This window comes from Pyrgilauda ruficollis, unplaced genomic scaffold (genome assembly GCF_017590135.1).
Source record: "Pyrgilauda ruficollis isolate IOZ18807 unplaced genomic scaffold, ASM1759013v1 scaffold4, whole genome shotgun sequence".
Lineage (NCBI taxonomy): Eukaryota > Metazoa > Chordata > Aves > Passeriformes > Passeridae > Pyrgilauda > Pyrgilauda ruficollis.
Window position 1 is genome coordinate 7,033,628 of NW_024525489.1, and position 22,925 is coordinate 7,056,552.

The window sequence follows — 22,925 nt, forward strand, 5'->3', positions numbered from 1 at the left end:
TTAATTCTTCTTAAAGAGAGTTTTATCTAGAACAGTGTCTACAGGAAATAGTACTCCATTCTGTAACTTAGTTGATTTTCAGAAAAAATACTCTCTCTTCAAAATAGAAGAATTGTGCATTACAACTCCAAACCTTTTTATGCCATGATTGAATGAGTAGAGGCTGATGACTGGAAGCTGGCAGCATTACACCTGTGTGAGTGTTTACACAGATGATATACATTTATCTTAATAACAACCCTGATGAAAGAGAATATGTGAAGATTTACTTCAGTTCAGTCAGTTCTTTTCCAAGCTAGAAGAACTTAGAGGCTAGAAGCACTGGACTTGAGTTGTATGTCAGCTTTGAAAATAGAATATCATTTTTAATTATTATTTTAATAAGTATTTTTAATTATTCCTTATCAGTTCCACATTCTGTTTTGGCCACTTGAGTGCTAATATTATCTATCTGTTATGTATCCTCTTGATTGCTTGGTGGTCAAAGTGTTTGTGCACTGGAGACTGGGGATACAAGGTGTTATTCACAATGAAGTGTGCCAGAATCCTGGGAAGCATTGGCTTTATGGCATGTAACATGTTGCGCTGCAAGGGGAAGCTAACTGAAACAGACTCCCAGCTGCTGTCTTTTTCAGAGAGAACAGGCTGCTATCTCCAGGGTATTTCATTCAGTTCACAGTCTGCTTCTGAATTTGTCTTAGAGAGTAAGGCTTGATGCATGCTGGAATGACAGACTATGAATTTAAACTCTGTTCTATCATGTGAAGACTGTTAACCTAAAATGCAAACAATGTTTTCCTGTTTACATGTAACTTTTTCATAATGCCACTGTTAAAAAGTGATAATATCTTATATTTCAGTGTCTTAGCCAATGGGTGGTATTAATTCAGGATTTCTTGTGTTTTTAAATTAGAAATTATGGAAAAAGCAGGTGAAGAAGGAATGCCTGATCTTGCTCATGTTATTCGTATTTTAACTGCAGAGAATATCCCTAATTTACCACCAGGAGGTGGTTTAGCTGGCAAGTGAGTACAGTACTAGAATTTCTTGAACTGTTAAATTCACTGACGCTCTTTCATTTAATGTTTTAAAGTTTTCTTATTGTAATAGCTATACTCAAGTTTTTTATGTTTGAACTTAGTTTACCTTTTGCAGTATATAGACATTTGTGTCATTGTTCCCATTTCAGAATGGTAAAGAGTACATTACATATTAATTTATTATTTCCATGTGGCCATTTAAAAAAAAATATGTATTCTTGGCTTTTTACTGCTGCTTTACTACATTTGTTAAGAGCTATCAAACATATCAAAATGAATATCAAAAATGCTGGGAGTCAGTTTTCCTGATATCATGTTTTCCCAACCACTTCATGTCCATTCTAAGTTTGGAACAGTACTTATTTGCTCAGCAAACATTCTCATGAGAAAATTGTTTTTATTTGTTTAGTCTGAAACTGAACGGTAGACAACCAAGAATATTGAAATGGAATATGCATCTTAAAATTTAACAGGAATAAACCTTCAGAAATTACATTGGCTTTCTGGGGGAGCTCAGTGGTGATGTTCTAGCAACCTATAACTTAAGGATTTTAATGAAAAGACTTTAGGATTGCATAAACAATTGTTAATCTGGAATTCCCTAGACAGTAGGACTGATCAGTGTTCCCTGGCATATAAAGGATGTTGTTTCTGGAATATTTGTATTTTACAAAATATGAAGTCCTGTCCTCTGAGCATTTGTATGTGTGCACATCTATTTTCATTGCATGTACTTGTTAATGAGCACTATTTGCCATGATTATATCTCTCTGGCCTTGGAAGTATCTGTATATTCTGCACCTTCTTCTCCACTTGTGTGCATTCCAGGCATTTAGAGAAGTTTTGGTGTGCCTGTTCTTCTTGGTGCCTCTCAACTACTGTGTTTTGTTGTTTTGCTCATTAATAACTACATCATGTACTGCTGCACTATTCTGGATCCCTGACATAAAAATTCTCTTTAAATTTGTTGTGAACCTGGTTGCATTTTTCATGGACTTGGTTTAGAATTTGCATTTTGGTGCCTTTCTCTTCATCTTGACTTTTAAAGGCCCCTGACTTCAGGGGTGTACCTGCAGTTTCTTTCAAGAGAATATTATTAAGTAACTTAATGTCATTAAGTATCAAGTAAATTGTTCTTGGCCTCAGAACTTGGGACAAAGGCAGTGACATATGTAAGTTCATTTTACTTGCAGGAAATTAATGGAAGTATTGGTAAAAAATACTACTGCACAACCCAAATCAACGTACTGTGTAACTTAAGACTTCTGTCCTAACTCGAGAATATTATTTTCCTTGAGGTCCTTATCCTGTGATGTTACCAGGTCACAAAGAAGTTACGCATTGTCCTTGTGCTTGACCTCCAAGACCTTACTCAAACAGGTTGCAAAAAGATCTTGTCTGTGGCTGTAATCCACGGTTTTAGCACCAGTTTAAGTTGCTCCCAATTTTTAGTATGTCTGAGCTGGAGAATTGCAATTCAGTGTTACTGTGACTAGAGTATGTTTGCAAACCTTAGGAACCCCTTAAGTAGCTCCATTTATATTGGCTGTATAATTCCTTCCTTCAAGCTTCTCACTTATGTAGAAGCCCCTCGTGGGGCCCACTCTTTGAGACAGGAGATGTATGGGTCAGCTGATGGTGCTGTTTTACTCTATAAAATCTTACTCTCCAAAGCCTGTTTTCTGGATTGACACCAATCCCCTTGTGATTTCAAATGCTGCCTCAGGAATGGAGGTTTGTTGCTGAAGTAAACAAAAGCCCTGAGCTACTCTGGCACCTGGGTCTTAGTAGTTCCACTCAAAATCTTGCTCCTGAGTTTTCCCATCAAAAAAAATCGCAGAGAAATACACTGGTTGAAAGAAAGAAAAGTGAATGAAAAAGATTGGGTAATTCCCAATGTCTTTTTAAACCCACTGCAGTGGCTGCTTCCTGCTTCTGTAGCAGTCTTGCTGGGACTGTCCAAGGGTTTTTGGTTACATTGGAGGTGCCTCTGCTTTATGTAGTACAGACATTTAGTCAGAATTGTGCCATTCCTGTATCACTAATTGCGGAACTAAATGGAGAGAACCCTTTCCTCTAGCACTGCCAAAAAGATCAGTTTCTTTTCTCTAGGAAATCTTCTATCAATTCCAGTGGATCCCATACTGACTCAAATATGCAACCTTTCCAGATTTCTTAAATATGTTCAGAAGGAGCCTCATCAAACCTGTAGCATCCTCAGTATTCTGGGACAGAAAGTTCTATTGCATTGAGAGCCACGTGTATTTGAGACATTTGCTGCTGTTTTGACATCTGATGCCTTTGTGTCCTTTAGAAGAGTCAACAGTTGGTGTCCCTCATTCTGTAATATAAAATTTTTAGAGATCTTGGTCAGTTCCAGACTTGAGTCTTAGTCCACGTAGCAGTTCTTTTTTATTGAAGTTGTCAATAACTTTGATCATATTTATTATAGCTGTCTGAATGTTTGTCAGTTTTAACCTTGAAGATGTGAGTACTTAACTTTTTTTGCATCAGAAGTCTGTTTATATGATGGTTTTATTTTTTGTGAACTTCTTTGTGCTTATTTTGACTGCCTGTGAATGTGGGGCCTTAAATGGTACTGCTACAAAAAAAGTCTAGCTAGTGGCTTTTGTGTTTTACTTTCTACAGTGTGAGTAGACAATAGAAAACACATCTCAGGGGTTATATACTCTTCATACCACACCTGAGAATATTGTAGACAGGTTGTAACCTGCCTATATGTAATAAAAATGGGGGAAAACTGAACTGTCTTCAAGTTCCACATCCAGAAATCGGGCAAGAAAACCAGGAAACTTGAAGAATTTTTTATAACAAGCCAAATATAGATTTAAATGTTGCTCTTGACAAAATCTGAGTATGCAGCTCTAAAAAGAGGTGGATCATGGAGAGTGTAAGGTAAGAAAATGGTTTTACTTTGCTCAGTCTTTACAAATCTTAACCAGTTGCTAGATCCCCAAATTCTTATTGAAAGTGTTTAAAGACACAGAGTGGGTTTCATCTTTTTAAAAGACAGATTAAAAGAAAAGTACCTTAAGCACTTCAAAATGACTACTCTGATCAAACTTTTCTCAATGTTTTGCAATCCTTTATTTTGCTTATTTTTTTTTAAACTTCTCTTTTTAGGCGTAATATTATTGAAAATGTGTATACTAGGCTGAATCCACACAGAGACAATGAGGGGGTAAGTTCCCATTTTGATTGCTACACCTCTTTGTTAATGTGAACATCGAAGATGTCATACATTAAGCAAAAGTGTTCGTCACTGGGAATAAAGTGTTAGAAATACAAGATACATATTGTAATGTACCTCTAATTTTTACGTTGCTCTGGATGGATTTGGTATAGAAGTTCTTCCTCTAAAAGACAGAAAACTGGCACCCAATTCTGAAAGATTTTTTAAACATCTAAATGACTACCACTTTCTCAGTCAAACCATGAGGTACCAGTGAGGTAACAGTGCAGGGTTTTTCCAAACTATGGTTTATAATTGTAAAAAAATTAGTAGTCAGCAAATCTGTTACTTAACTAGCTGTTATGTGTACTGTCCAGAAACGTAGTACAAGAGGGGGCAAACACACTTCCTGTTGTTTTCTGTAAGAAGGCCTCGGTACACTGAATATAAAAGACTACAAAACTAATATTGACTATTTTCATAACATTTACACTATCTTTTCATGTCCCATCTCTGCTGGTCTAAGGAAAAGTCATTTTACATTACTTCAGTTATGATTTCTAAAATGGCTGACATTCTTCTTCCCATTTCCTACGAAGCTGAATTTTAAGTAGGATGTTGAAATCTGGTTTATTGTGCCTCTAAGCCTGATTATTAGGTAGCTTCTAATATTAGTGTAAATAATAACTATCAGTTGTGGTTAAATTTGCTTAAAAACTGTGGAAAACTGAATAACTGATAAAAAGTATCAGTGCTTGTACACGTTGTCATTTCCTGTACAGTTTATGTGAACTGTTTTGTGGAAGTACCATTCCTATTCTAGTAAATCCTTTATAATATTTTTTTCTTCTGAGATGGCTACAAGGCTCTCAGTCAGCTAGTTATTACCGTGAATGGTGTTGCACTTGAAATACCTTGAAATTATCAATTGCACACCTTGAGATTCTAAATACTCAGTCTCACCACAATTGTTACTGTGTCTTTCCCATTGTCCTCTTAACTGCCTATATTTCATTTATTATCTTCAGTTAGAAGCTTGTGTGGGTGGAAGGGGCTAACTATTCTGTTAGCGTACAAATGGAGAAGAAATCTTTTAACTTGTTAATTTTTTAGGATTTGTTCCTTTGTCTGTTTTGTAAGTGATAGGATTATACTTTTTTCATTTCACTTTCACAAAATTTTGCAACAGTACCCCAAACCAAGGTACACAAAATTTTCCTCTTTTCAGCTTCTTTAGTCCTTCAGGAAAGTCTGCACCTCTATCAGCCTGCTACTACTTTTTGTATTTAGCCAGAACTTCCCCTGCTTTTTGGGGAAAAGTTACTGGTATATGTGGCTTATTTAAAAATGAAATAAAACATAAAACAGCATAGGTTTTACAAATTAATTGGTGTTTTAAGAAGAAACCCTGAATGTTTGTCTAATGGCTACATTTTAGAAATGTTGTATGCCATAGTTGCATTTGTGATGCAGCCATTCTAAGTCTAGATTTACTTCTCAATAGCTGTGCAAGTTTGCTGAAAGTCCTAATGTGTAGTACAGCATCTGTTTGTCTATTGGCTCCTTTCAGGAAATGTTTGTGCATCACCCATTTTAATGTAATGAAATGAGGTAGCTAACCTAAATATGCATTTTGCTCCTAAGAGAATATACCATTAACAGCTTTGACCTTTCTTGCTATTAAAATCCCTGAGTAGCTAGTTTAGATTTTAATTTGGTTTCTTTAAAAAGAGATTTGAACAGTAGACTGCAGTCTGCTTCCTAAATTTTTCTTATGTGGATATAGAAGTGCAATTCTCAGATATGTGTTTTAAATAGTGTTTTCAATTCTTTTGAGCTTGTGATAGCATGTCATTTGCCAGTCAGCACCTTTGTTCTTTTCACTCTAACTGGTACTAGCCCAGAGTGGTTTGAGAGGATGAACTCCCCTTGGTGAAGGATACAATACCTGTTTGCATCTTCCCAGCAAGTTACCTTAATGTCCTTGAACTGGATGAATCTAGTGGGCCTCATCTCTGAGATGATGAAAACATTACTTCCTTGCTGGTCTTACTCAGTTTCAGGTGTATGTTTGATTTTGTAGCCTTCTGGACTGGAGACTGTAGTGTCCAGAGATGTACAGGGAAGGAAGCTTTTCAGTTATTCAACATCAGACTCTTCAGAATGTCTACACACAGTGATAATGTTGCTACACATCTCACATTTAAGCAGGAAGGAAACATACAGTATATCCCAATGATGACATTGCCAAGTGAGATTGAAATCTGGCCAATGATGCTCCTGTTTAAACTAATATGAGGCAAGAGCAGATGTTCATATGAAAAATCAGGTGCTAGAGACATTGATGCTGAGTCTGTAGAGCACAAAGGCACACTTGACTTCCGCCTGAGAATCCTTCCCTGAGTGTGGTTAGCAGTGCACCCGTGTCTGCTGAGAGTGGGTGTTGTGCAGAACACTTCCGTTACTGACTGGAAACTCTGCCTGTGGCAGTCATCTTCCATCTTATGCTTGTATTTAAGGCTAGGGCAATTTTTATCATGGCAAAATAGTAATGTTGTTAGTTGCTAAAATATTAATGCAAATGACTGAAAAAAAACCTCTCCAAACCATACAAACAACAACCCAAACAGTCAGATTAACTTTTGCAATTGAGAATATGGCTTCCTTCTAAAGACTATACATTTTAGCATCTAACAGTTTTAAAACAGTTACCTTGAGTTCCTGTGAACTGGATCATAATAGCTTTGCAAGTTAGTTCTTAGTATATAAATGAAAACCTTGGTTTTATCTGTTCCTGGATAATCTTTGTTTTACTCAGCACTGTAAACGTTTCAGGTAGTGTTGCACTTGGATTTTGTTTTTTGGTTATCCAAACTAGTGATAGTAGATTTTTATTCTTCACACGTGTGTTTTCTGAGAAATCTTAACATAGAGCCTAAGTAAGGAGATGTCATGCAGAGCAAGAGTCTGAGAAATAAAAGAATTCTTACTTACAGCGGTATTCAGAGGTCATAGTCTGGCTTGAGGTTATAGCAGTCCTAAGTTTTTTCTGCTAGGAATCTCAGCAGATTACAAGTATTTTATAAATCCAGGGCTGGAGAGAGCCCTGCACTGTGGTCACAATGAACAACTTGCCTGTTTTTTGAGCAGAGACTTCTGATATAAATGTGGGGTGTTCTGCCTTTAAAAATATGAGCGAAAGCACAGAAATCTGTTATGTATTGGGGCCTGGTGCTTTCAGATCTTTAAAGGGAATTTAAACGAATGTTTTCATAGCTAAATAATTGTTAGCACTGTGATGTTACAATACCACTAAAGAATAGTTCTGCTTCCTGTGCTAAATTATTACTCTTTCTCTGTGACTGTACTCTGACCATTTTAATTTTTTATGTGTTCCTAAGACTAAGAGACTACTATCCAATTAGACTACTTCACTGTACGTATATATCCTTAAACACAAGAAACAATGTTAAAATTACAGTGGCTGTGTTAATAGTTTCAGTGGCATTTGCTTAAAGCTACCTTTGAGCATCTTACTTGAAATCAATCATGTTTCTCTCTTGTTTTTACTAATAATACACTCTGGCAGTTGACTGAACCAAATCATATGCCATTAAGGGCTGCTACACATAAAAAATGTAAATGGACACAACTCTTACATCATTCTCACAACATTGTAAATCCAGTCTTTAATACATAGCAGCCCTTTTCATACACATAATTTAATAGCACAAAACTTGTGTAAAAATTGTGAATGCTCATGTTGAATATAGCTAGCACAAATTTATTCTTGATTTTATGGTCAGTAGCACTTCAGTTGAATTGAAATGTGAAGGAAGGCAAATGCTGCCTTGCACAATAACCATAGTTTTTAGGGACCTGCTCTAGCCACACATCATTAGAGAGAAATCTCTGTCTATATAGCGTATAATATATAAAAGAGGCAATTTCTGTCCTACTGTCTGTGGGGGTTCTTGTCTGTTAGCACTGAGGGACACAAGGGAAGCATAAAATAGCCTGCTGTAAAATAGGGTGCAACGCCATGCAGGATGTGAGTTTGAATATCAAACGCTAACAGCATTGCTAATTCAACTCCTACCAGCATTTGAATTGCTTAGGAGCCTCAGGGCTGCTATTATATTGCTTATTGCTTTTACTCTTCAGTTGCATGGAGCAAAATTATTCACTTCAGTCTGCCAAAGGAATTTTTAAAGATCTCGGTATTGTGAAATGTGGAAATTTCAGGGTGTATGTGTGCTAATGTCAACCTCAGAGCGAAACTGATGGAGTAGACAAAATATGGAATTTAAATGTTCCCTGAATTTTAAAAAACTGGAAGTCTTCAGCTATGTTGCCGTGTTTAATATTAGCTAGGTATATACATAACTCAGGTTTTTTTCTTTGTCAAGCCAAGAAAAAGGATACATCTGTAGCCTCTTCTTGGTGCCCTGGTTTTTTGCTGACATAGTGCTTATAAGGTATTAAAGCAGTTCCATTTCATACATTAAAACTATCTCCTTTATCGTGCTTCTCCTCTCTGTGCTCTTGAAGACAAGAGAGTATTGAATTCTTGAATATTGTCTTGAATTTTTTCATATTTGAATGTGAAAGTGCTAGTACATGGGAATCAAAACATCTCAAAGTAAGACCAACAAACCACTGTGAAAGTATGTGTCTTATTTCCTGAACAAATTAAACTTAGATGCATGCCATTATATGCAGTAATACTCATTTTTGTGGTAAAATTGTCTCCATTTTAACTTGGACTGTACTAATCAGTCTTGGGGCTTTTATTCCAGCAACATTACATAGAGCATGCAGAATCTTACTGATCCCAAGGTATCTTCTCAATACTGCTGTTAAGCTTGTAAATGAATGACAGCAGTACTTGTAGTTAGGAAGCTTTTGGACTACATGACAATAAAATGAGGTCAGCATGTAAACAAGGCAGTCTGGATTGTGCTTCTTATGTCTTGCAAAATCTGCCAGCTTCCAGAGATGGTTTCATTTGTCTAGATTGATAAGTTGCTAGATATTAATAATATAAAATGTACTGTTCCCTTAAAGTAACAGTACTGCTTTTGCACTTGGAAGTGAAAATACATAGTATCAGTGTCAAAGCACTCTTAAGTCTATCACCAAAAAATGCAACATTTCTTTCAACTGAAGGCTTGCAACCAAGCAGGTCATTTGCTGAGGAGACTTCCATTCCTTGATCAGCACTAAATGATCAGATTTTGTGCTGTAGGTTCTTAGCTTTGACATTAAATATCTGTTCTACCTGCTAATTTTTCCAGGCAATACGCAGTCTGCCCAAAGGTGTGTCTTATGTTGTTCAAATACCAGCATTCCCCACGCTCATGGGTAGCTGCTTGCTTTTCTGGCAGCATCATGCATGCTAAAATCAGAGTGTTCACTAAAACACTGAGCATTTAGTTTGATGTGATGCTTCAACTAAACTACTATCAGTAGAGTTATCTGTTCCCTGAGTTTTTCACAGAACTGTGCTGCTACTGGCTGTGCATAAATTCACAAATATATTGACCTGGTGGCTAAAGAAGCTTAAATTTTCAAAGTTTTCCACTTATAAATGACCTAAGTTGTGGGGGGGTATCATCTGTATTTATCAAAGACATTTGAAATGAAGATGGAATTAATTGGGAGGAGATACTTTGACTGGCTCAAAATTAATTGAAATTATTAAAAATGCTGGTTTCATAGTTATCGTTTCTTAAATTATGATATTTAAAAGGATGAACATGAAATACATTGTTCTATGTTGCTAATAAGGTGTTTTACATTCAAATAGAGACATGTTTTCTCAGTTTGAAAAAAAAGATTGGATTTTCGGTTTGCTTTTTTTTTTTTTTTTTTTTTTTTTTTTTTTTTTTAATGTGGTTAGAAAAACTTTTAGTTTAACTACTGATCTTTTTGGGGTGTTGAATCTCAACCGAAGGAGCCCGGCGCGGCCGAGGAAGGCGGAACGCAGGGGAGGTTGGTGGAGGCGCTGAGGCAGATGCGGATTAATCATAGGGGCAACTACCGCCACCTGCTGGAGGAGATGCTGGCCGGGTACCGCCTGGCGCAGCTGCAGGGCCCGGGCCCGCCCGAGGACTCCGCGGCCGCGCAGCCGCCCCCGGCCCCGGCCCCGCCACCGGCAGCGCGCCCGGCCGCGGGCAGCGACCAGAGCGGCGAGCAGCGCTCCTGACATCGCAGCGAGCTAGCGCTGCGCTTCACCGCCGCGGCTTCCTCTGCTCACATCGCAACCTGGCACCCTGCTGGCCTGCAAGACTGTTTGGCTTTGCTGTAGTTATGTGTACAGATTGTTTATACAGAGCTCTTACTTCCTTACAAGTTCAACTACTGTGGGATATTGCAGTGATTGCATCCTAAGTTGTGTAGCAAGATTTAACTTCCCATTTGAGAATCTGATCTTCCTTTTTCAAATCCTGTGTCACCAACAACAGGAATCTAACATGATACGCAAAAAGGCATTTTAAAACTTTTTATTTTGAGAACATTATTAAATAATAGTTTTGATGGTATATGTTTGCTCATTGTAAAGTAATTTACATCTTAGTTGTACCTTTTGTGCAATTTAATTGAATTATACAAATTATTTAGGTTTTTTTTTTCCCCCGGCATCATGTACTGCATGTTTGGTTTGGTTTGTATATAGTTTCTATTACAGCTGAACTACAAAAGCTGTTACATTTTAGGTTGTCACTTAAGAAATGTTTGAAATTTTTTTTTTTTTTTTTAGTTTAGATTGTGTCCGGTGTTCATCATGAATACTGATTTTCTAGACAATGGTATTACTTCTCAGGTTGTAGCATAGTATATATCCAGAAATGAAAATGTACTTAAATTTAGTACCTAGTGTCAAGTTACAATAATTTGTGAACAAGTGAAAATAAAGAATATGCTGTGGAATAATATCTGTATGCATATTGACTCTTTTAAGCGAGTAATAAACTTTCTTTGAAGTGTTATCACTCTGACATGACTTTAAACTTTTCATAGCTTCTGATGTGAACTCCTGGTATTCTTCAGTTTCTACAAAGCTTTGAGTGATTTGGGGTTTGGAGCATTCGTCCTGTATTTGGGCAATGTTTCTCAGGTTCAAGCTAAACATCAGCCAGATAAATGAATAAACTATTCTTCTAAAGTTTGCCTTCTGCCAAATCTTTTCCTTGTCTCTTGGGGTACAGCACACACACGTATGTCCATTTGGGTAGGTCGATGATAATACTGTGACTTTGCAGTAGTGATAGCTCATCTGCTAATAAGTGAAATCTGGACGTCTTGTGTCAGTTGTCAGTTCATGACATAACACATGCACAAAAATACAATTGTTCAAAATAGGTACAAATTTCACTGCCTTAATGAAAATGACCCTGCAGGAATTTCTTTTGGACCAGGAATGCCTGAGAAGCTGAGTTCCGTAGTATTTGTAGAGCTTTTTTTGGGGTTGTAGTTCACATATATAGTATGTATTGATAGTAGTGATTTAGTACAGTTTTAGGTAAATCTTGTTTTTAAGTCGTTCTGCTATAAGAGCTTTACTGGATTCATGTTTTTTTAAAAGTAAATTCCATCATGATGTTGACAAACAGGAAATATTTGTGTGTGGAAGAGGGCAGGTATGGAAAACAAGGAAAATGTTTTCTGTCTTACGCTAGTATTCTTCTTAATTATGCCACTGAAATCCAAAGTGCAACAAAATGTTTTCATTTGTATTGGTGAGTAGTAATGTTTTTCCTCTTCTTTTCCTGTAGGGTTCTGGAGATCTAGAAGATCCGTGGTAGCCTTACAAATCTGCTAAAATGCTTTTGATTCTGAAAGGGGGAAAAAACTTTTAAATCTGATTTCTTCAATACAAGGGAAAATTTCTGGTGGATTTCCAACATTTTGTGAAATGGGCAGAAAGATATTAGAATTTTCCATCATTTGTTCATTTTTGTGTTTTCTGATATTGCCACTCTTAGCATTGCCTGTACTACAGTATTTTTACCAGCCTCAGGCATACTGATTACATCTGTAATGAACTTTGGCCCTAAAAAAGAAGGAAGGAAGGAATATTCTCTCAGCAGATCGGTGTGTGTACCTGAGGTGCACGGGATTGTAGGCGTACTCTGAAGATACACTGTGGCTAAATGAAACGTGCAACACACAAGCATGAGAGAGAGTACAAGTAATTGTTTGAGATGTTTCTTATTTCACTTCACCAAGTTGGGAGGCTTTGCAGCTCTGTGGCTTGGAAGTAATTTCAATTGGGCAATACGCTATCAGATGTGTATTTTTTTTTTTTTTTTAATTTCCAGTTTTACCTGTATTACCAGACCGTTAGGTTTCCCTGCGGTGTCCAAATTGTGATACGTTGCCTACTGCTTGCTTGAAGATAAGTGTATTTGGCAATAATATATGAAGATTCTAGGCATCTAAAACCAGTAAGAATTTTACGCATGTGTACAACACACCCTTCAACTCTTGCTAGAGAAAATCTTTTTGAAAAAAAACAAACTGGTGAATTTATAGTTAGTAGTGACTTGCTTTGACATCTCTCACAGCTGCAGGTTTTTTTAAAAATGCTGAAAATTTGCCTTTATTATAATGTAAATTGTGATTATTTTTTTGTTCTATATGTGGTTTTCTATAGTTTTTTGATTTTTTTCAGCTTAAGATACAGACAGAAGTCTTGTGTAATATGGGTATAATTTTTAATTGTTTGCATTATTTTCGAAGTTCAAATTATCACTTTGAGATTACTATAAATACACTTAAAATTATCTATTTTAAATTAAGAAAATATTAGAGATATTTTCATGGGTTCAATGACCTTTCATTTTATAAGCAATGGGCATGGTACAGAGTGGCTGTCATGTAAGGTACTTGAAGATTCTTAGTTTAATTCTATTTTTGCAATAACCTTGACTTTTTTTCTGACTTCTTTGAGTTGTGCATGTAATGAGTCCAGTAAATGCTGAAAATGGGGAAGAGTAAAGTATTTATCTAAAATAAAAGCTATTGGGGAGGGGAAACAATGAATGTATCCATCTGTACATGATTTACATGCTGTGGATGCCTTGTAAACATTTTCCTATTTGTTTAAACTGTGTTTCAGCGAGGATGTAATTGCCCTTGTGTGTAGTTTTAAGCTAATGACAGTCATCAACTGGTTTTGTGTGAAATTAAATTCATGGTATTTTTCTGTAACTTTATCCCCATGGTGAGTCTGTAAAAACCACACGCTCTTTCATACTGATGCCGAAGGCCAGCTTTTCCAGTCATTTTGATTCACTGTGTATCTGATTTATTATTTTTTTTGGTCTAGAGAGGATTATTGCCACAGTATATTTTATTTATTCATTAGATTTTAGCCTTGTAAGTTAAAGTGTTTTAAATGATGATGTTAACAGGTATTTGTCCCTTTACTGGTTTTTTTGGGGTTGTTAAAAGATAGGGAATGAAGAATGCAAAATGGTTTATTGTTCAGACTGTCCGCTCTGGTCCAACCCTGTACTGATAGTACCTTCCCAGTATGATATTGTGATGTTTCATACAATACAGTGAACATAACCAACTTGTTATCTTCAATAAAGGATTGCTAAAACAGTGTGACATGCTTTCTATTTTCTTGGGAAGGACTTACTAAGAGGATGCCAGTGTTCCATGTGAAAAGATAACCCAGTAAGATTTATGTGGTCTCTTAGTTGATGGATTTCTGGTTGTTCTGTAGCAGGTGTGCTCCTTCATGCCAGAAAAGCACAAGTCTCAAAGTAGGCTTCTCTGTGGGAGTAAGGAAAGGGCAAACAACATTTAGTGCTCCTAGGGCAAATCCCCATCCCAAGTTTAGCTGGAGTCTTAGTCCAGCTATGGGAGAGTATTCATTTAATGACTAAAAATACCGATTAAACTAGACTTTTGGTCAACTCATTTCTTGACGTTTCTTAAAGATCTGAGCTTAAACCTAAGACATTTCACTGTTGCACAGTTTTGAATAGAAATTTATCTGATGTTAATGCTTTCATGTTAGAACTTTTACAGATTTTTTTTTTTAACTTTTACAGATCTTTTTTTCCAACTTACTAAGGTAGTTTTTTAGCTGAATGGAAAAGGAGAACGGAATCCTCCATGATACTGATGCTGCGGGGTAATAACCTGCCTGAATAGTCAGTGTTACTGTAGAATGGACATCTTTACAAACAACCTGAATATTTTTGTCTACAAATCTGTAACTTCTTTGAACTTTCTTGTTGGATTTGCTTGTACAGCGTAACCCCTGCATGCTTTCTTCACGAGCTACAATTTTAATGCCTTGTTCCACTGGCAAGACTTCTGGCAAGACTGGTCAAGTGTTCCAGTCCCATGAACACTTCTTTGTGTAGATTTTTTACATTAAGTGGATAACCTCCCTCAAGTACAAGCGTTTATGCTTCCTTGTATCGAAGCGCAGCATACACACAGGTTTTTCAAAGAGAAGGATAATGGCTTGCACAGCTACATCAAAATGCAAATCAAGACAGCTTTTTTTGCCCTAAATTATCACTGCTTGCCATTCATGCAGCCGCTTGGTTATGAATTCTACTCATGTTTTTAGTTAATCGAAATACTGTGTAGATTTCAGCAGCCTGGGAAAAACTTTGCTTGTTGACTTTGTATTCTTAGTGTGAGAAATCTGAATGAATGATGGAATTTGTTCATGTATTTGCCATAGCTTGTCAACATTTTAAAATTACATAGTCTTAATTTTGTTGCCACCTGGTAACTAACACAAAGATGGTTATGTAGAATACTGAGAGTAGGAAGTACCTCTTCCACCTGGGGTCTTCCTGTTGTATCAAATTCAGCTTGATTTAATTTTTATGACCTCCTTTAACAGAGGCAAAGTAGTACATGTCAGTTCTCAAATCTGCTCTCTGAGCAGAATAAAGATCTGTTTTAACTGCTCTTCATTAACACGTTAAATGGAATAGGGGGTAATGAAGTAGATGCAAATATAAATTATGTCACTCTGATCTCAGAAGTCTCAGGGGTTAAGAGACTCTCCTCTTAATAGGCTGGATCTTCATGTGGTTATTTGAGCTTGCATGCAAACCTTTGCAAGACTTGGCCAAAATACCCGTATTTTTCATCGCCCTAAAGGTGAATCTGATGCTGATTTTGCTATTTGGGTGGTTTAAAACTAACCAAAACACAAAAGCAACAACAGAAAAATCCAAAAGCACAAAACCAAACCAACTGTTAAGTTGTTGGTTCTTTTAGCATATCAGAGGCTGGCTATTAGTGGTTAAGTAGTTTCTTGGTATAATGTGTAAAGTGGAGTTCAGTCAGCCACTTCATCTCTGAACTTTTGTATAGTATCAGCCATAATCACTAGCTTAAATCTTAAATAGTAAAATTAGCCCCAAAACACCAGTCATTTTTCTTTGGCACTTTGAGTGGAAATAAAAAACAACAGGAACTCCAGATTAGTTACAGCATTGAACCAACCTGTAGTAGGCAACTTTTACCTCTGCAAGATGAAGCTAAAAGCAATGCTGCCTATCACTAGGTATAGGCCTATAATGGCAAAAGAAAAAAAGCCACAATGCTAACCAATTTTTAGTTATCAACTAATTTTCAGTTTGTTGGCTTGAGGGTTGTCTTAAAGCTTGTTGCTTTTGGCTCTTTATAGTTCTTTTTTAGCTCTAAACTGGAAATGAAGTTGTAGGGAGCTGCACTGGTGCAGGTAAGCAGCTCCATGGGATACTCCCAGAGATGAAGGCAGTTTGACAAAACCACAGGAAAGGACCCAGTCACTGAATTTATGCAGTCTAATCCAGGTAAGTATGCAATTTATGCAGCTGAGGCTCCATCTCTCATGTCTTTGTAACCTGTTTTCTCTGTGTGCCAATCTGAACTTACCCTGTCTGTGTTTGGGCTGTTGCTGTACAGAGCTGACTTAGCTTCTCTTGATTTATGCTGTTTCGTGTTTGTACCTGGCTGCTTCACTGTTGGTCAAAACATGAGCAACTTTTGCATTTTAGCATACCTGTGCCTCCTGTTTGTGTTCAGCTCACTGTTGGTGCTCATCTCTCATTTCCATTATTCACTCTGTCACTTCACCAGTGCTGGTGTGCTTACCTCTTTGTATGTCTCAAAGGTCATGTTCTCCCAAAGACTTTACGTTTCTGTCTTCAAAAATCTTAAAGTTCTCCTTTGCGGTGTTGTCTGCATTTAAAGACTGACTGGGAATACTGAGATCTTCCTTCTGGTTCTTGGCTTTCCTTATTTCCTTATTTGTCTATGTGCAGCTTGACTGGGAATTTTCAGAGAAGAAGTCCTTGCTGTGCTTGTTAGTGGTTGCTGTGATTAGTGGCTGAATCAACTAATGATTGCATCAGCACCTGCTTTTAAACCTAACAAAAACTGATAAGGGTTCAGGTCATGAGGATGGGCTGACAGGGTAAAAATAAATGGACATTTTCCATAGGTTGAGTAATCTTCCTCTGAAAGCAGTTATCTTTCCCAGTAAAGGATGAAAAACACTGTAGTAAGAATGAATACACATTCTAAAGACTTGTGGCAACTAATTCAGTCTTGATGGATATAATTTTTCCTGTTGTGTCAAGTCTGCTTCAGAAATAACTTTGACCCTGGTTTTCTGCTTTCTCAGATTTCTGGAATCTAAGGTGAGTTGTGGGAAGTTGAATCTATGGTGCAGTAGTGTTTAGTGTTGTAAGGACCCTGCCCTTGACCTTTAAAAAGCTGGAATGAAATTCATGAGACCCCTGATGGTGGTGTTGGAAGTTTGTCTGATCTTTAAATATAAAAATACTTACTTTTCTGGCCTTTTTCAGGTGGCTTTTGGAATATGTTTGGTAGATACTGGATATTTTTGAACAAATATTGTTCAGAGAGCTTACGTGCAAGGTTCTGTCAGAAAATGACCAAATGTGTTCTGCCTTTATCATTTTGAAAGAGCTGCAAAGCTTAAGTGAAAGAAATTGGGCAGAAATTCATAGAAGGAAAATTCTCTCTTGTGACATAAAACCCTACTCTTGGAAGTTAGCATGCAGGACTTACAGAGAGAACCTAAAAATATTTGTGTATGTTACATTTCTTGCAAGACTTATATTTTCTCAAAAAATCCCTGAATTGTCTTTTGTGCAAAAAGAGAAACTGTGGTGAAAATGCACCATTCTATACTGATGTATTTTAGCTACTTCTTTGGGGAGTGAACATGTCAATTAGTAAATATTACATTTAGAAGTTAGTTGGAAACTTTGAAGTAAATGCATTTTAACTTTGAAGGAAAATGCATATTTAAATTGCATTAATGAAGAGATGTTTCCCATTTTTTTTTTTTTGTAAGGAAGCTTCTTAACACCATTCCCATCAAATTAATTCTGTGAATATTGGTTTTATTTTGTTTGGCAGGTTACTCAGATGCAAAATGGATGCCTGCTTAATCTTCAGATAATTTACATTATTTGACTTTTTGTTATTAGGGGAAACTGGATGATGTGAGGGTTTTTTTTAAATCCTTCATCCAATGGTCATTTTCATAAATGCATCTAATTTTAGTGGTACAAGAAGGATTTTGGCCTGGTTATGTAAGGCAGATATGTTTTCCTAGTATGAAAGGAAACCAAAATTTTTTTCCCAACTCCAATAAATCTGCATTTACTTTGGAAGGAGATCGTTTTTGGAAATATACTGCCAACACAGTGTCAAGGTGTTTGGAAGTGGTGGTGCTTTACAGGAACTTCTCAGTCTCTTAGTACTTTTTATGTTATGCTGGCTGTGAAGTTTTAAAATGGTGAAAATATATTTTACATTCATCTCTTCATTCCTACTTGTCCTTACCTTAAAAATATGTAGGAAGTTCCATGCTGCTGCTTCAGAGATTACAGTTACTGCATTTAACTTCATATTCAGGAATTTTTTTAAAAAAGCCAGAGGTCCAAGCATGGGAGTAATTGCAGCAACTTCTTTACATGCTGTTACTATATTTCAAGTGCTGTTTCTGTGAACTAAAAAAAAAAAAAAAAGACCCAAAACCCAACAAAGTTTTAGCTTTAAGATGTGACTTCTCATATGATATTAGTAGCCCCTATGCTTTGAACTGAATTAAAGAACAGATTTTGTATTAAATGAAGTGAAAGGAGAAAAATATGTACCAAATGTTATCACTGACTTGAAGATGTTGTACAGCTGTCTTCCAGTTCAGCCTGCAGTATTCAAATATTTGGAAGATCTGTCCTTGAAATGCAAGCAGGGCATCCACTCAGAATAAAAACAGTTTGTGCTGCTCCCCTGTACTTGATACAACAGACTCCCAAAGAGCACAGCAGAGCTAGCAGCATGAGCTGCATGCTGTGAGACTGCCTCATATACATGTGGAATGAAGAGCAGAAATGTACTTCAGTTTTTCTTGGAGTGGGGATTGGGTGTGTGATACTGAATTGCTTCTCTGTTAGACTGGAGAGAATGGAGCGGGCATTTAAATGCACTGTGTGAGCGCTTGCAGGATGTGGGATTGTTTGTCTCTGGTTCACCAGCATAAACAAGCAAGGTGCCAGAGCTATTTTGTGCAGATAAGCAATGTGAGATCTGGCACTGAAGAGCCCACACAGTTCCAGGGACTCATGAAGCTCAAGATGGAAAGGCTGGTATTCACTGCAGGTAATGTTTTCTTCGCCTTGCACCAAGCAGTGCTTTCACCCACATGGCTGGATCCTTGAAGGCCAGACAGTTCCAAAACAAAACTTGTTTTAGGCAGTGTTTATGAGGGTAGTACTTCAGAGTTTTAGCAGTTCTTCTAACTTACAGGAAGATTGTCTTTATTCAATTGTTGTACATTCAGGTGAATATGAAATTAAGGTGAAGTTCTGCTACCTGTGTCCACACTGAATGGTATATCTGGAAAATATTTCTTGTAGTTGTGGAATGTTTTCTTGATACAGAGGTCTAGTATGCGCTGGTCAGAGAGCCCCTTCCCTGAGTATAGACCCTTGCATGTGCCAACTGTTGCTGTGCAGCATGCTAGGTCCTGAATTGAAGAATAGGATTTTTGTTGGTTTGGGGCTTTTTTACAGAATGTGTGCTTTCAGTTCTTTGGTTTCACTTCCAGTGCTCACACTGATTTTTACGCAGATTACTGCTGCTGGACTCTTGACAGTGTGATGTGGAATCCATGAACTGTTGGTCAGAAGCAGCCATTGTAAGAACCTTGGGGTGCAGTTCAGTACTGGAGAGTGAAGCTTTCTGTACAGACTGGAGATTTTTTATATGAACTGAGCTCTTCCAGGAGGAAATTATTTCACAGGAGCACAACCTGAGTACATTTCATCGTGGAATACCTGCCACTGATTTGATACTTGTGAAAAAGTAAATTGCTTGCAGGAAAGCCTATCTTGATGCACTGAGAGAGACAAGGGAAAAGGAATAAATTTATATGGAGCACCATATAATCTGTGATACTGTGTGTGTAATTCCTGCAAGTGGGGAAGCTGAGGCACTGTGAAAAGCTGTACATCTTGTATAGTATGGAAATAGGTATGCTCATGTGGTGACAGCTGTTGCCTGATAGCACCTCCCAATAAATCCATCCTCCCACAAGAGGAAGTGCTTTGTGCTCAGCAGACCAAAACCTGGCTCCTCAGATTCCTGTTCAGTGCATTTAATTGTTCTCAGAGATAAACCCTGCCAAAGGCAGATGCAGCTTGTGGGGTGCTGTCTTTTTGGTAACTGAAGGGATGGATTGGTGGCAATGCAGTGGAATGCCATTTTATTTTTTGAGCTTCTCCTTGGCTTCATGTTGGGCTGCCTGGCTGTGCTGTCTGCATTGCAGATCTCCCACTTTCAGGGATGTTTCACTAACTCAAGGTCACTCTTGAGTTACAGCCATCCAAACTTCAACAGTCTGCCATGATTTAATACCATGCTGAACTTCTCCAGTTTGTACAAGGGGAAGAGCAAGGTCTGTCTGGGTTTCTTGCTGAGAAAGGTTTTGAGGAGTAGGTTGGAAAAGAAAATCCTTTGGAAGTTGTCATCCTCTAGGACAGAAATGGGGCAGATGAATGCCACAGAGGGAAGAGTGTAAATTGAAATGAGCACAGTTCATGTGAGTGAGCTTCCTCCTGGAGAGACAGCAAACCTCGAGTTTGTTTTTCTGTGGGTTGTATGTAGTGTTTGACCCTCTGGGGGGGCAAGCATCCAGGAGTCAGTGCTGCATGCTCTTGTTCTTGCAGCGATGATAACAGCAGCAATTAGTGGATAATTGTTTTCATTAAAAATAGTGGGAGAGGCCAGCCTTGCAGATCAGCCGTGGGGGGCAGGGGCTGGGTGCCTCCTTCCCCTGAAACCTACTCCTGAAATGTCCCCTGAGCCGAGCAGTAGCTAATTACAGCGTTTATAAAGACATGAACCTTTAATCACATCGTCCATTAGTGGACTAAGAGCATTTAAAAAGTAACAAACCTCCACCAAACCCTTTCACAGGTGTCCAGTGCAATTACGTTTTGCCACCCCCAGGACTTCAGGCTGATGGCAGAAACTTCAGACATGCTCATGGTGAAAGATACTGTGTCAGAAACTTGTTCCCCTAGACCTTCTCTCTCTTGACAGCTGCCCTCCAGGTCAAGGGAGGATTTTCTTAGTGCTGAGTGAAAGGTAGCTTTAAAGGTCAGACTATCCATCAGTCTTGTGGGAGCTGCTGAGGTAAAGCTGCTGCTGAGGTGTCTGCCTTTTTTACATACCTGTAAATCTGGTCCTGATTCTGTAAATAATGAGGTTTTATTTAAAGTGCATTATGTCAGAAGAGTTCCAGTGGCAAGAAACCTTTTAATAAAAAAGCATAAAGCAAGGGAACTTTTTAACAATAAATGTCTTCCTACACTTAGCACATTAGGGTGCATAATCACCCCTCTGCATGGTTTTTGGGGTAATATGTGTGGTATTGAGCAACTGGCAAGCTACTTGGCATTTGTAGAGCATCAAACAGTAGATGACTAAGTCAGTCAGTGCATCTAAATAATTATATATAAGAAATACTTGTGAAAATTAACCCCTCCATCTTACAGAAATAACCATGGCAATCTGTGTGGAGATAGCAGCTATTACTGCCCACATACAGATTGGTTTTGTTTCCCTACCTAACCCCGAGGTAAACAGAGTAACTGGCACAGAATATGAAGTGTTTTCTTTACTACTTAATGCCTTTCAGTGGATTCTGCTAACACAGTTACACTGGCTAGTTACTCCTGCTAAACTGTAAAATAGCTCAGGAGGGAACCATTTCAGAATTGCTTGAGAGCAAGCCAGATGCATAATGCCTGCATACATAAAATATATTTTAAAAGGAAAAAGTTAAAGCTCAGTGGGAATTGTTGGTGATCTGCCTTTCTAAGATGAAGTTTACGTTATTCCTTTATCAAATAATTTTAAGGCAAGCAACTCCTCAGGATGAGGAGAGGGAAAAAAAAATAGGTCTGTAATAACAACAAAATACCTGTGTGGTTTTATTTTTAGTCAGTGAGGAAAATCACACAGGAGACAATATCAGATTCTTGTGTTCGTTCTCCTGGATCTGTGGTAGTTGATCATCCAGACCTATTTTAAGCTCCTTGGCTGTACATTTTCTCCAAGCTTTCAAGAGGAATTTTTAGGCTTTAAGGCCCAGGTGCCTACCCTGAGTGTACCTGTGTTCCGCCGGTACCTGCTTGCGCTTCAGCTCTTCTCACGGAGCAGGGCGGAGTGGTGTGAGACGCGGCTGCAGCTGGCTGGGAACCCGCTCAGCGCCGCTCTGCACACCGTGTGTTCACCAGCACTGCCACTTGGGAATATCCAGCATGGCTCGTGTTCTGTTTCAGCCTCACAGTGATTGTGTCGCTGGATCTTTGCGTGCCCTGCAGCCAGCAGAGATGGCGCACGTGGATTCATCTATGTGTGGCCTCCGCCTCCTGCGTGCTGCATTTATCTACCAGAGCACTAAAATCCTCCTCTCCAGCCAGACGCTTGGCAATTAAGACACGATCTGACCTACTTAATGTATAAATAAGCCTTTAATGTTACTTGGGGATTACATTAGGACAGAGGGGCTCTTTTGAAGGCACGGTTTTGGCACAGCGGGATTCAAAGAGCAGGCTGCTCCCGCAAGATGCTCGAATAAGAGGAAAGGAGTGGATTCCAAACCGCACATACAGAGAGCAGTGGCAGCTTCTGACTAGTGAGATGCTAAATTGGCCTTTATCAGTTGTAAAAGTATGTGTGTCAAGGGTAAGCTGCCTGTGTCCTTAGATCAAATAAACCTGCCCAAGCAGGCAGTAAACATCAGAAAGTTTACTGGCTTAAAGAAAAGAGATGGGAGGGAGCGGAAATACTTGGAACGAGTTTCCCTTTTTTGATTCCAGCAGTACTGGTGGGTGTAATACTCTACACCTGACTGTCCTGAGTCTCCTTGGCTTATGAGACCCACGCATCTGTGGCAGATGACTGTGTTCTGGCCATCATTTGTTCTTGCCTCTGACTTGCTTTGCTGTGCTTGGGTGACTGAGGGAGCTTCTGTGTATGCAGGAAGATACTTATGTTTTTAAACCTCTGAGTTTGGGGGGGGAAAAGCAAGCTGGGGAGTACCAGGTTTTGAGGTGTATTTCATGCAGTCTAAAAAAATTTCTGTATTTGCACATTTTCTACTTTCATTACAA

At 38.1% G+C, this 22,925-nt stretch overlaps 1 protein-coding gene across 5 annotated transcripts in view; it reads left to right on the forward strand.

Moving 5' to 3' along the window:
* Nucleotides 1-13,851, forward strand: part of PPM1B (protein phosphatase, Mg2+/Mn2+ dependent 1B) — a 61,190-nt gene extending 47,339 nt beyond the window's left edge. For 2 of the 5 annotated variants that reach the window (XM_041476827.1, XM_041476828.1), the window contains 3 exons: nucleotides 914-1,025; nucleotides 4,185-4,242; nucleotides 10,190-11,225. In XM_041476827.1, coding sequence (XP_041332761.1) covers nucleotides 914-1,025; nucleotides 4,185-4,242; nucleotides 10,190-10,441 — 422 coding nt within the window. In that variant the 3' untranslated portion in view covers nucleotides 10,442-11,225. Of the gene's footprint in view, nucleotides 1-913; nucleotides 1,026-4,184; nucleotides 4,243-10,189; nucleotides 11,226-12,011 lie in introns of those variants that run through there. The other 3 variants (XM_041476829.1, XM_041476830.1, XM_041476831.1) reach the window with 3 other exon arrangements.
* The last annotated feature ends 9,074 nt before the right edge of the window (nucleotides 13,852-22,925 follow it).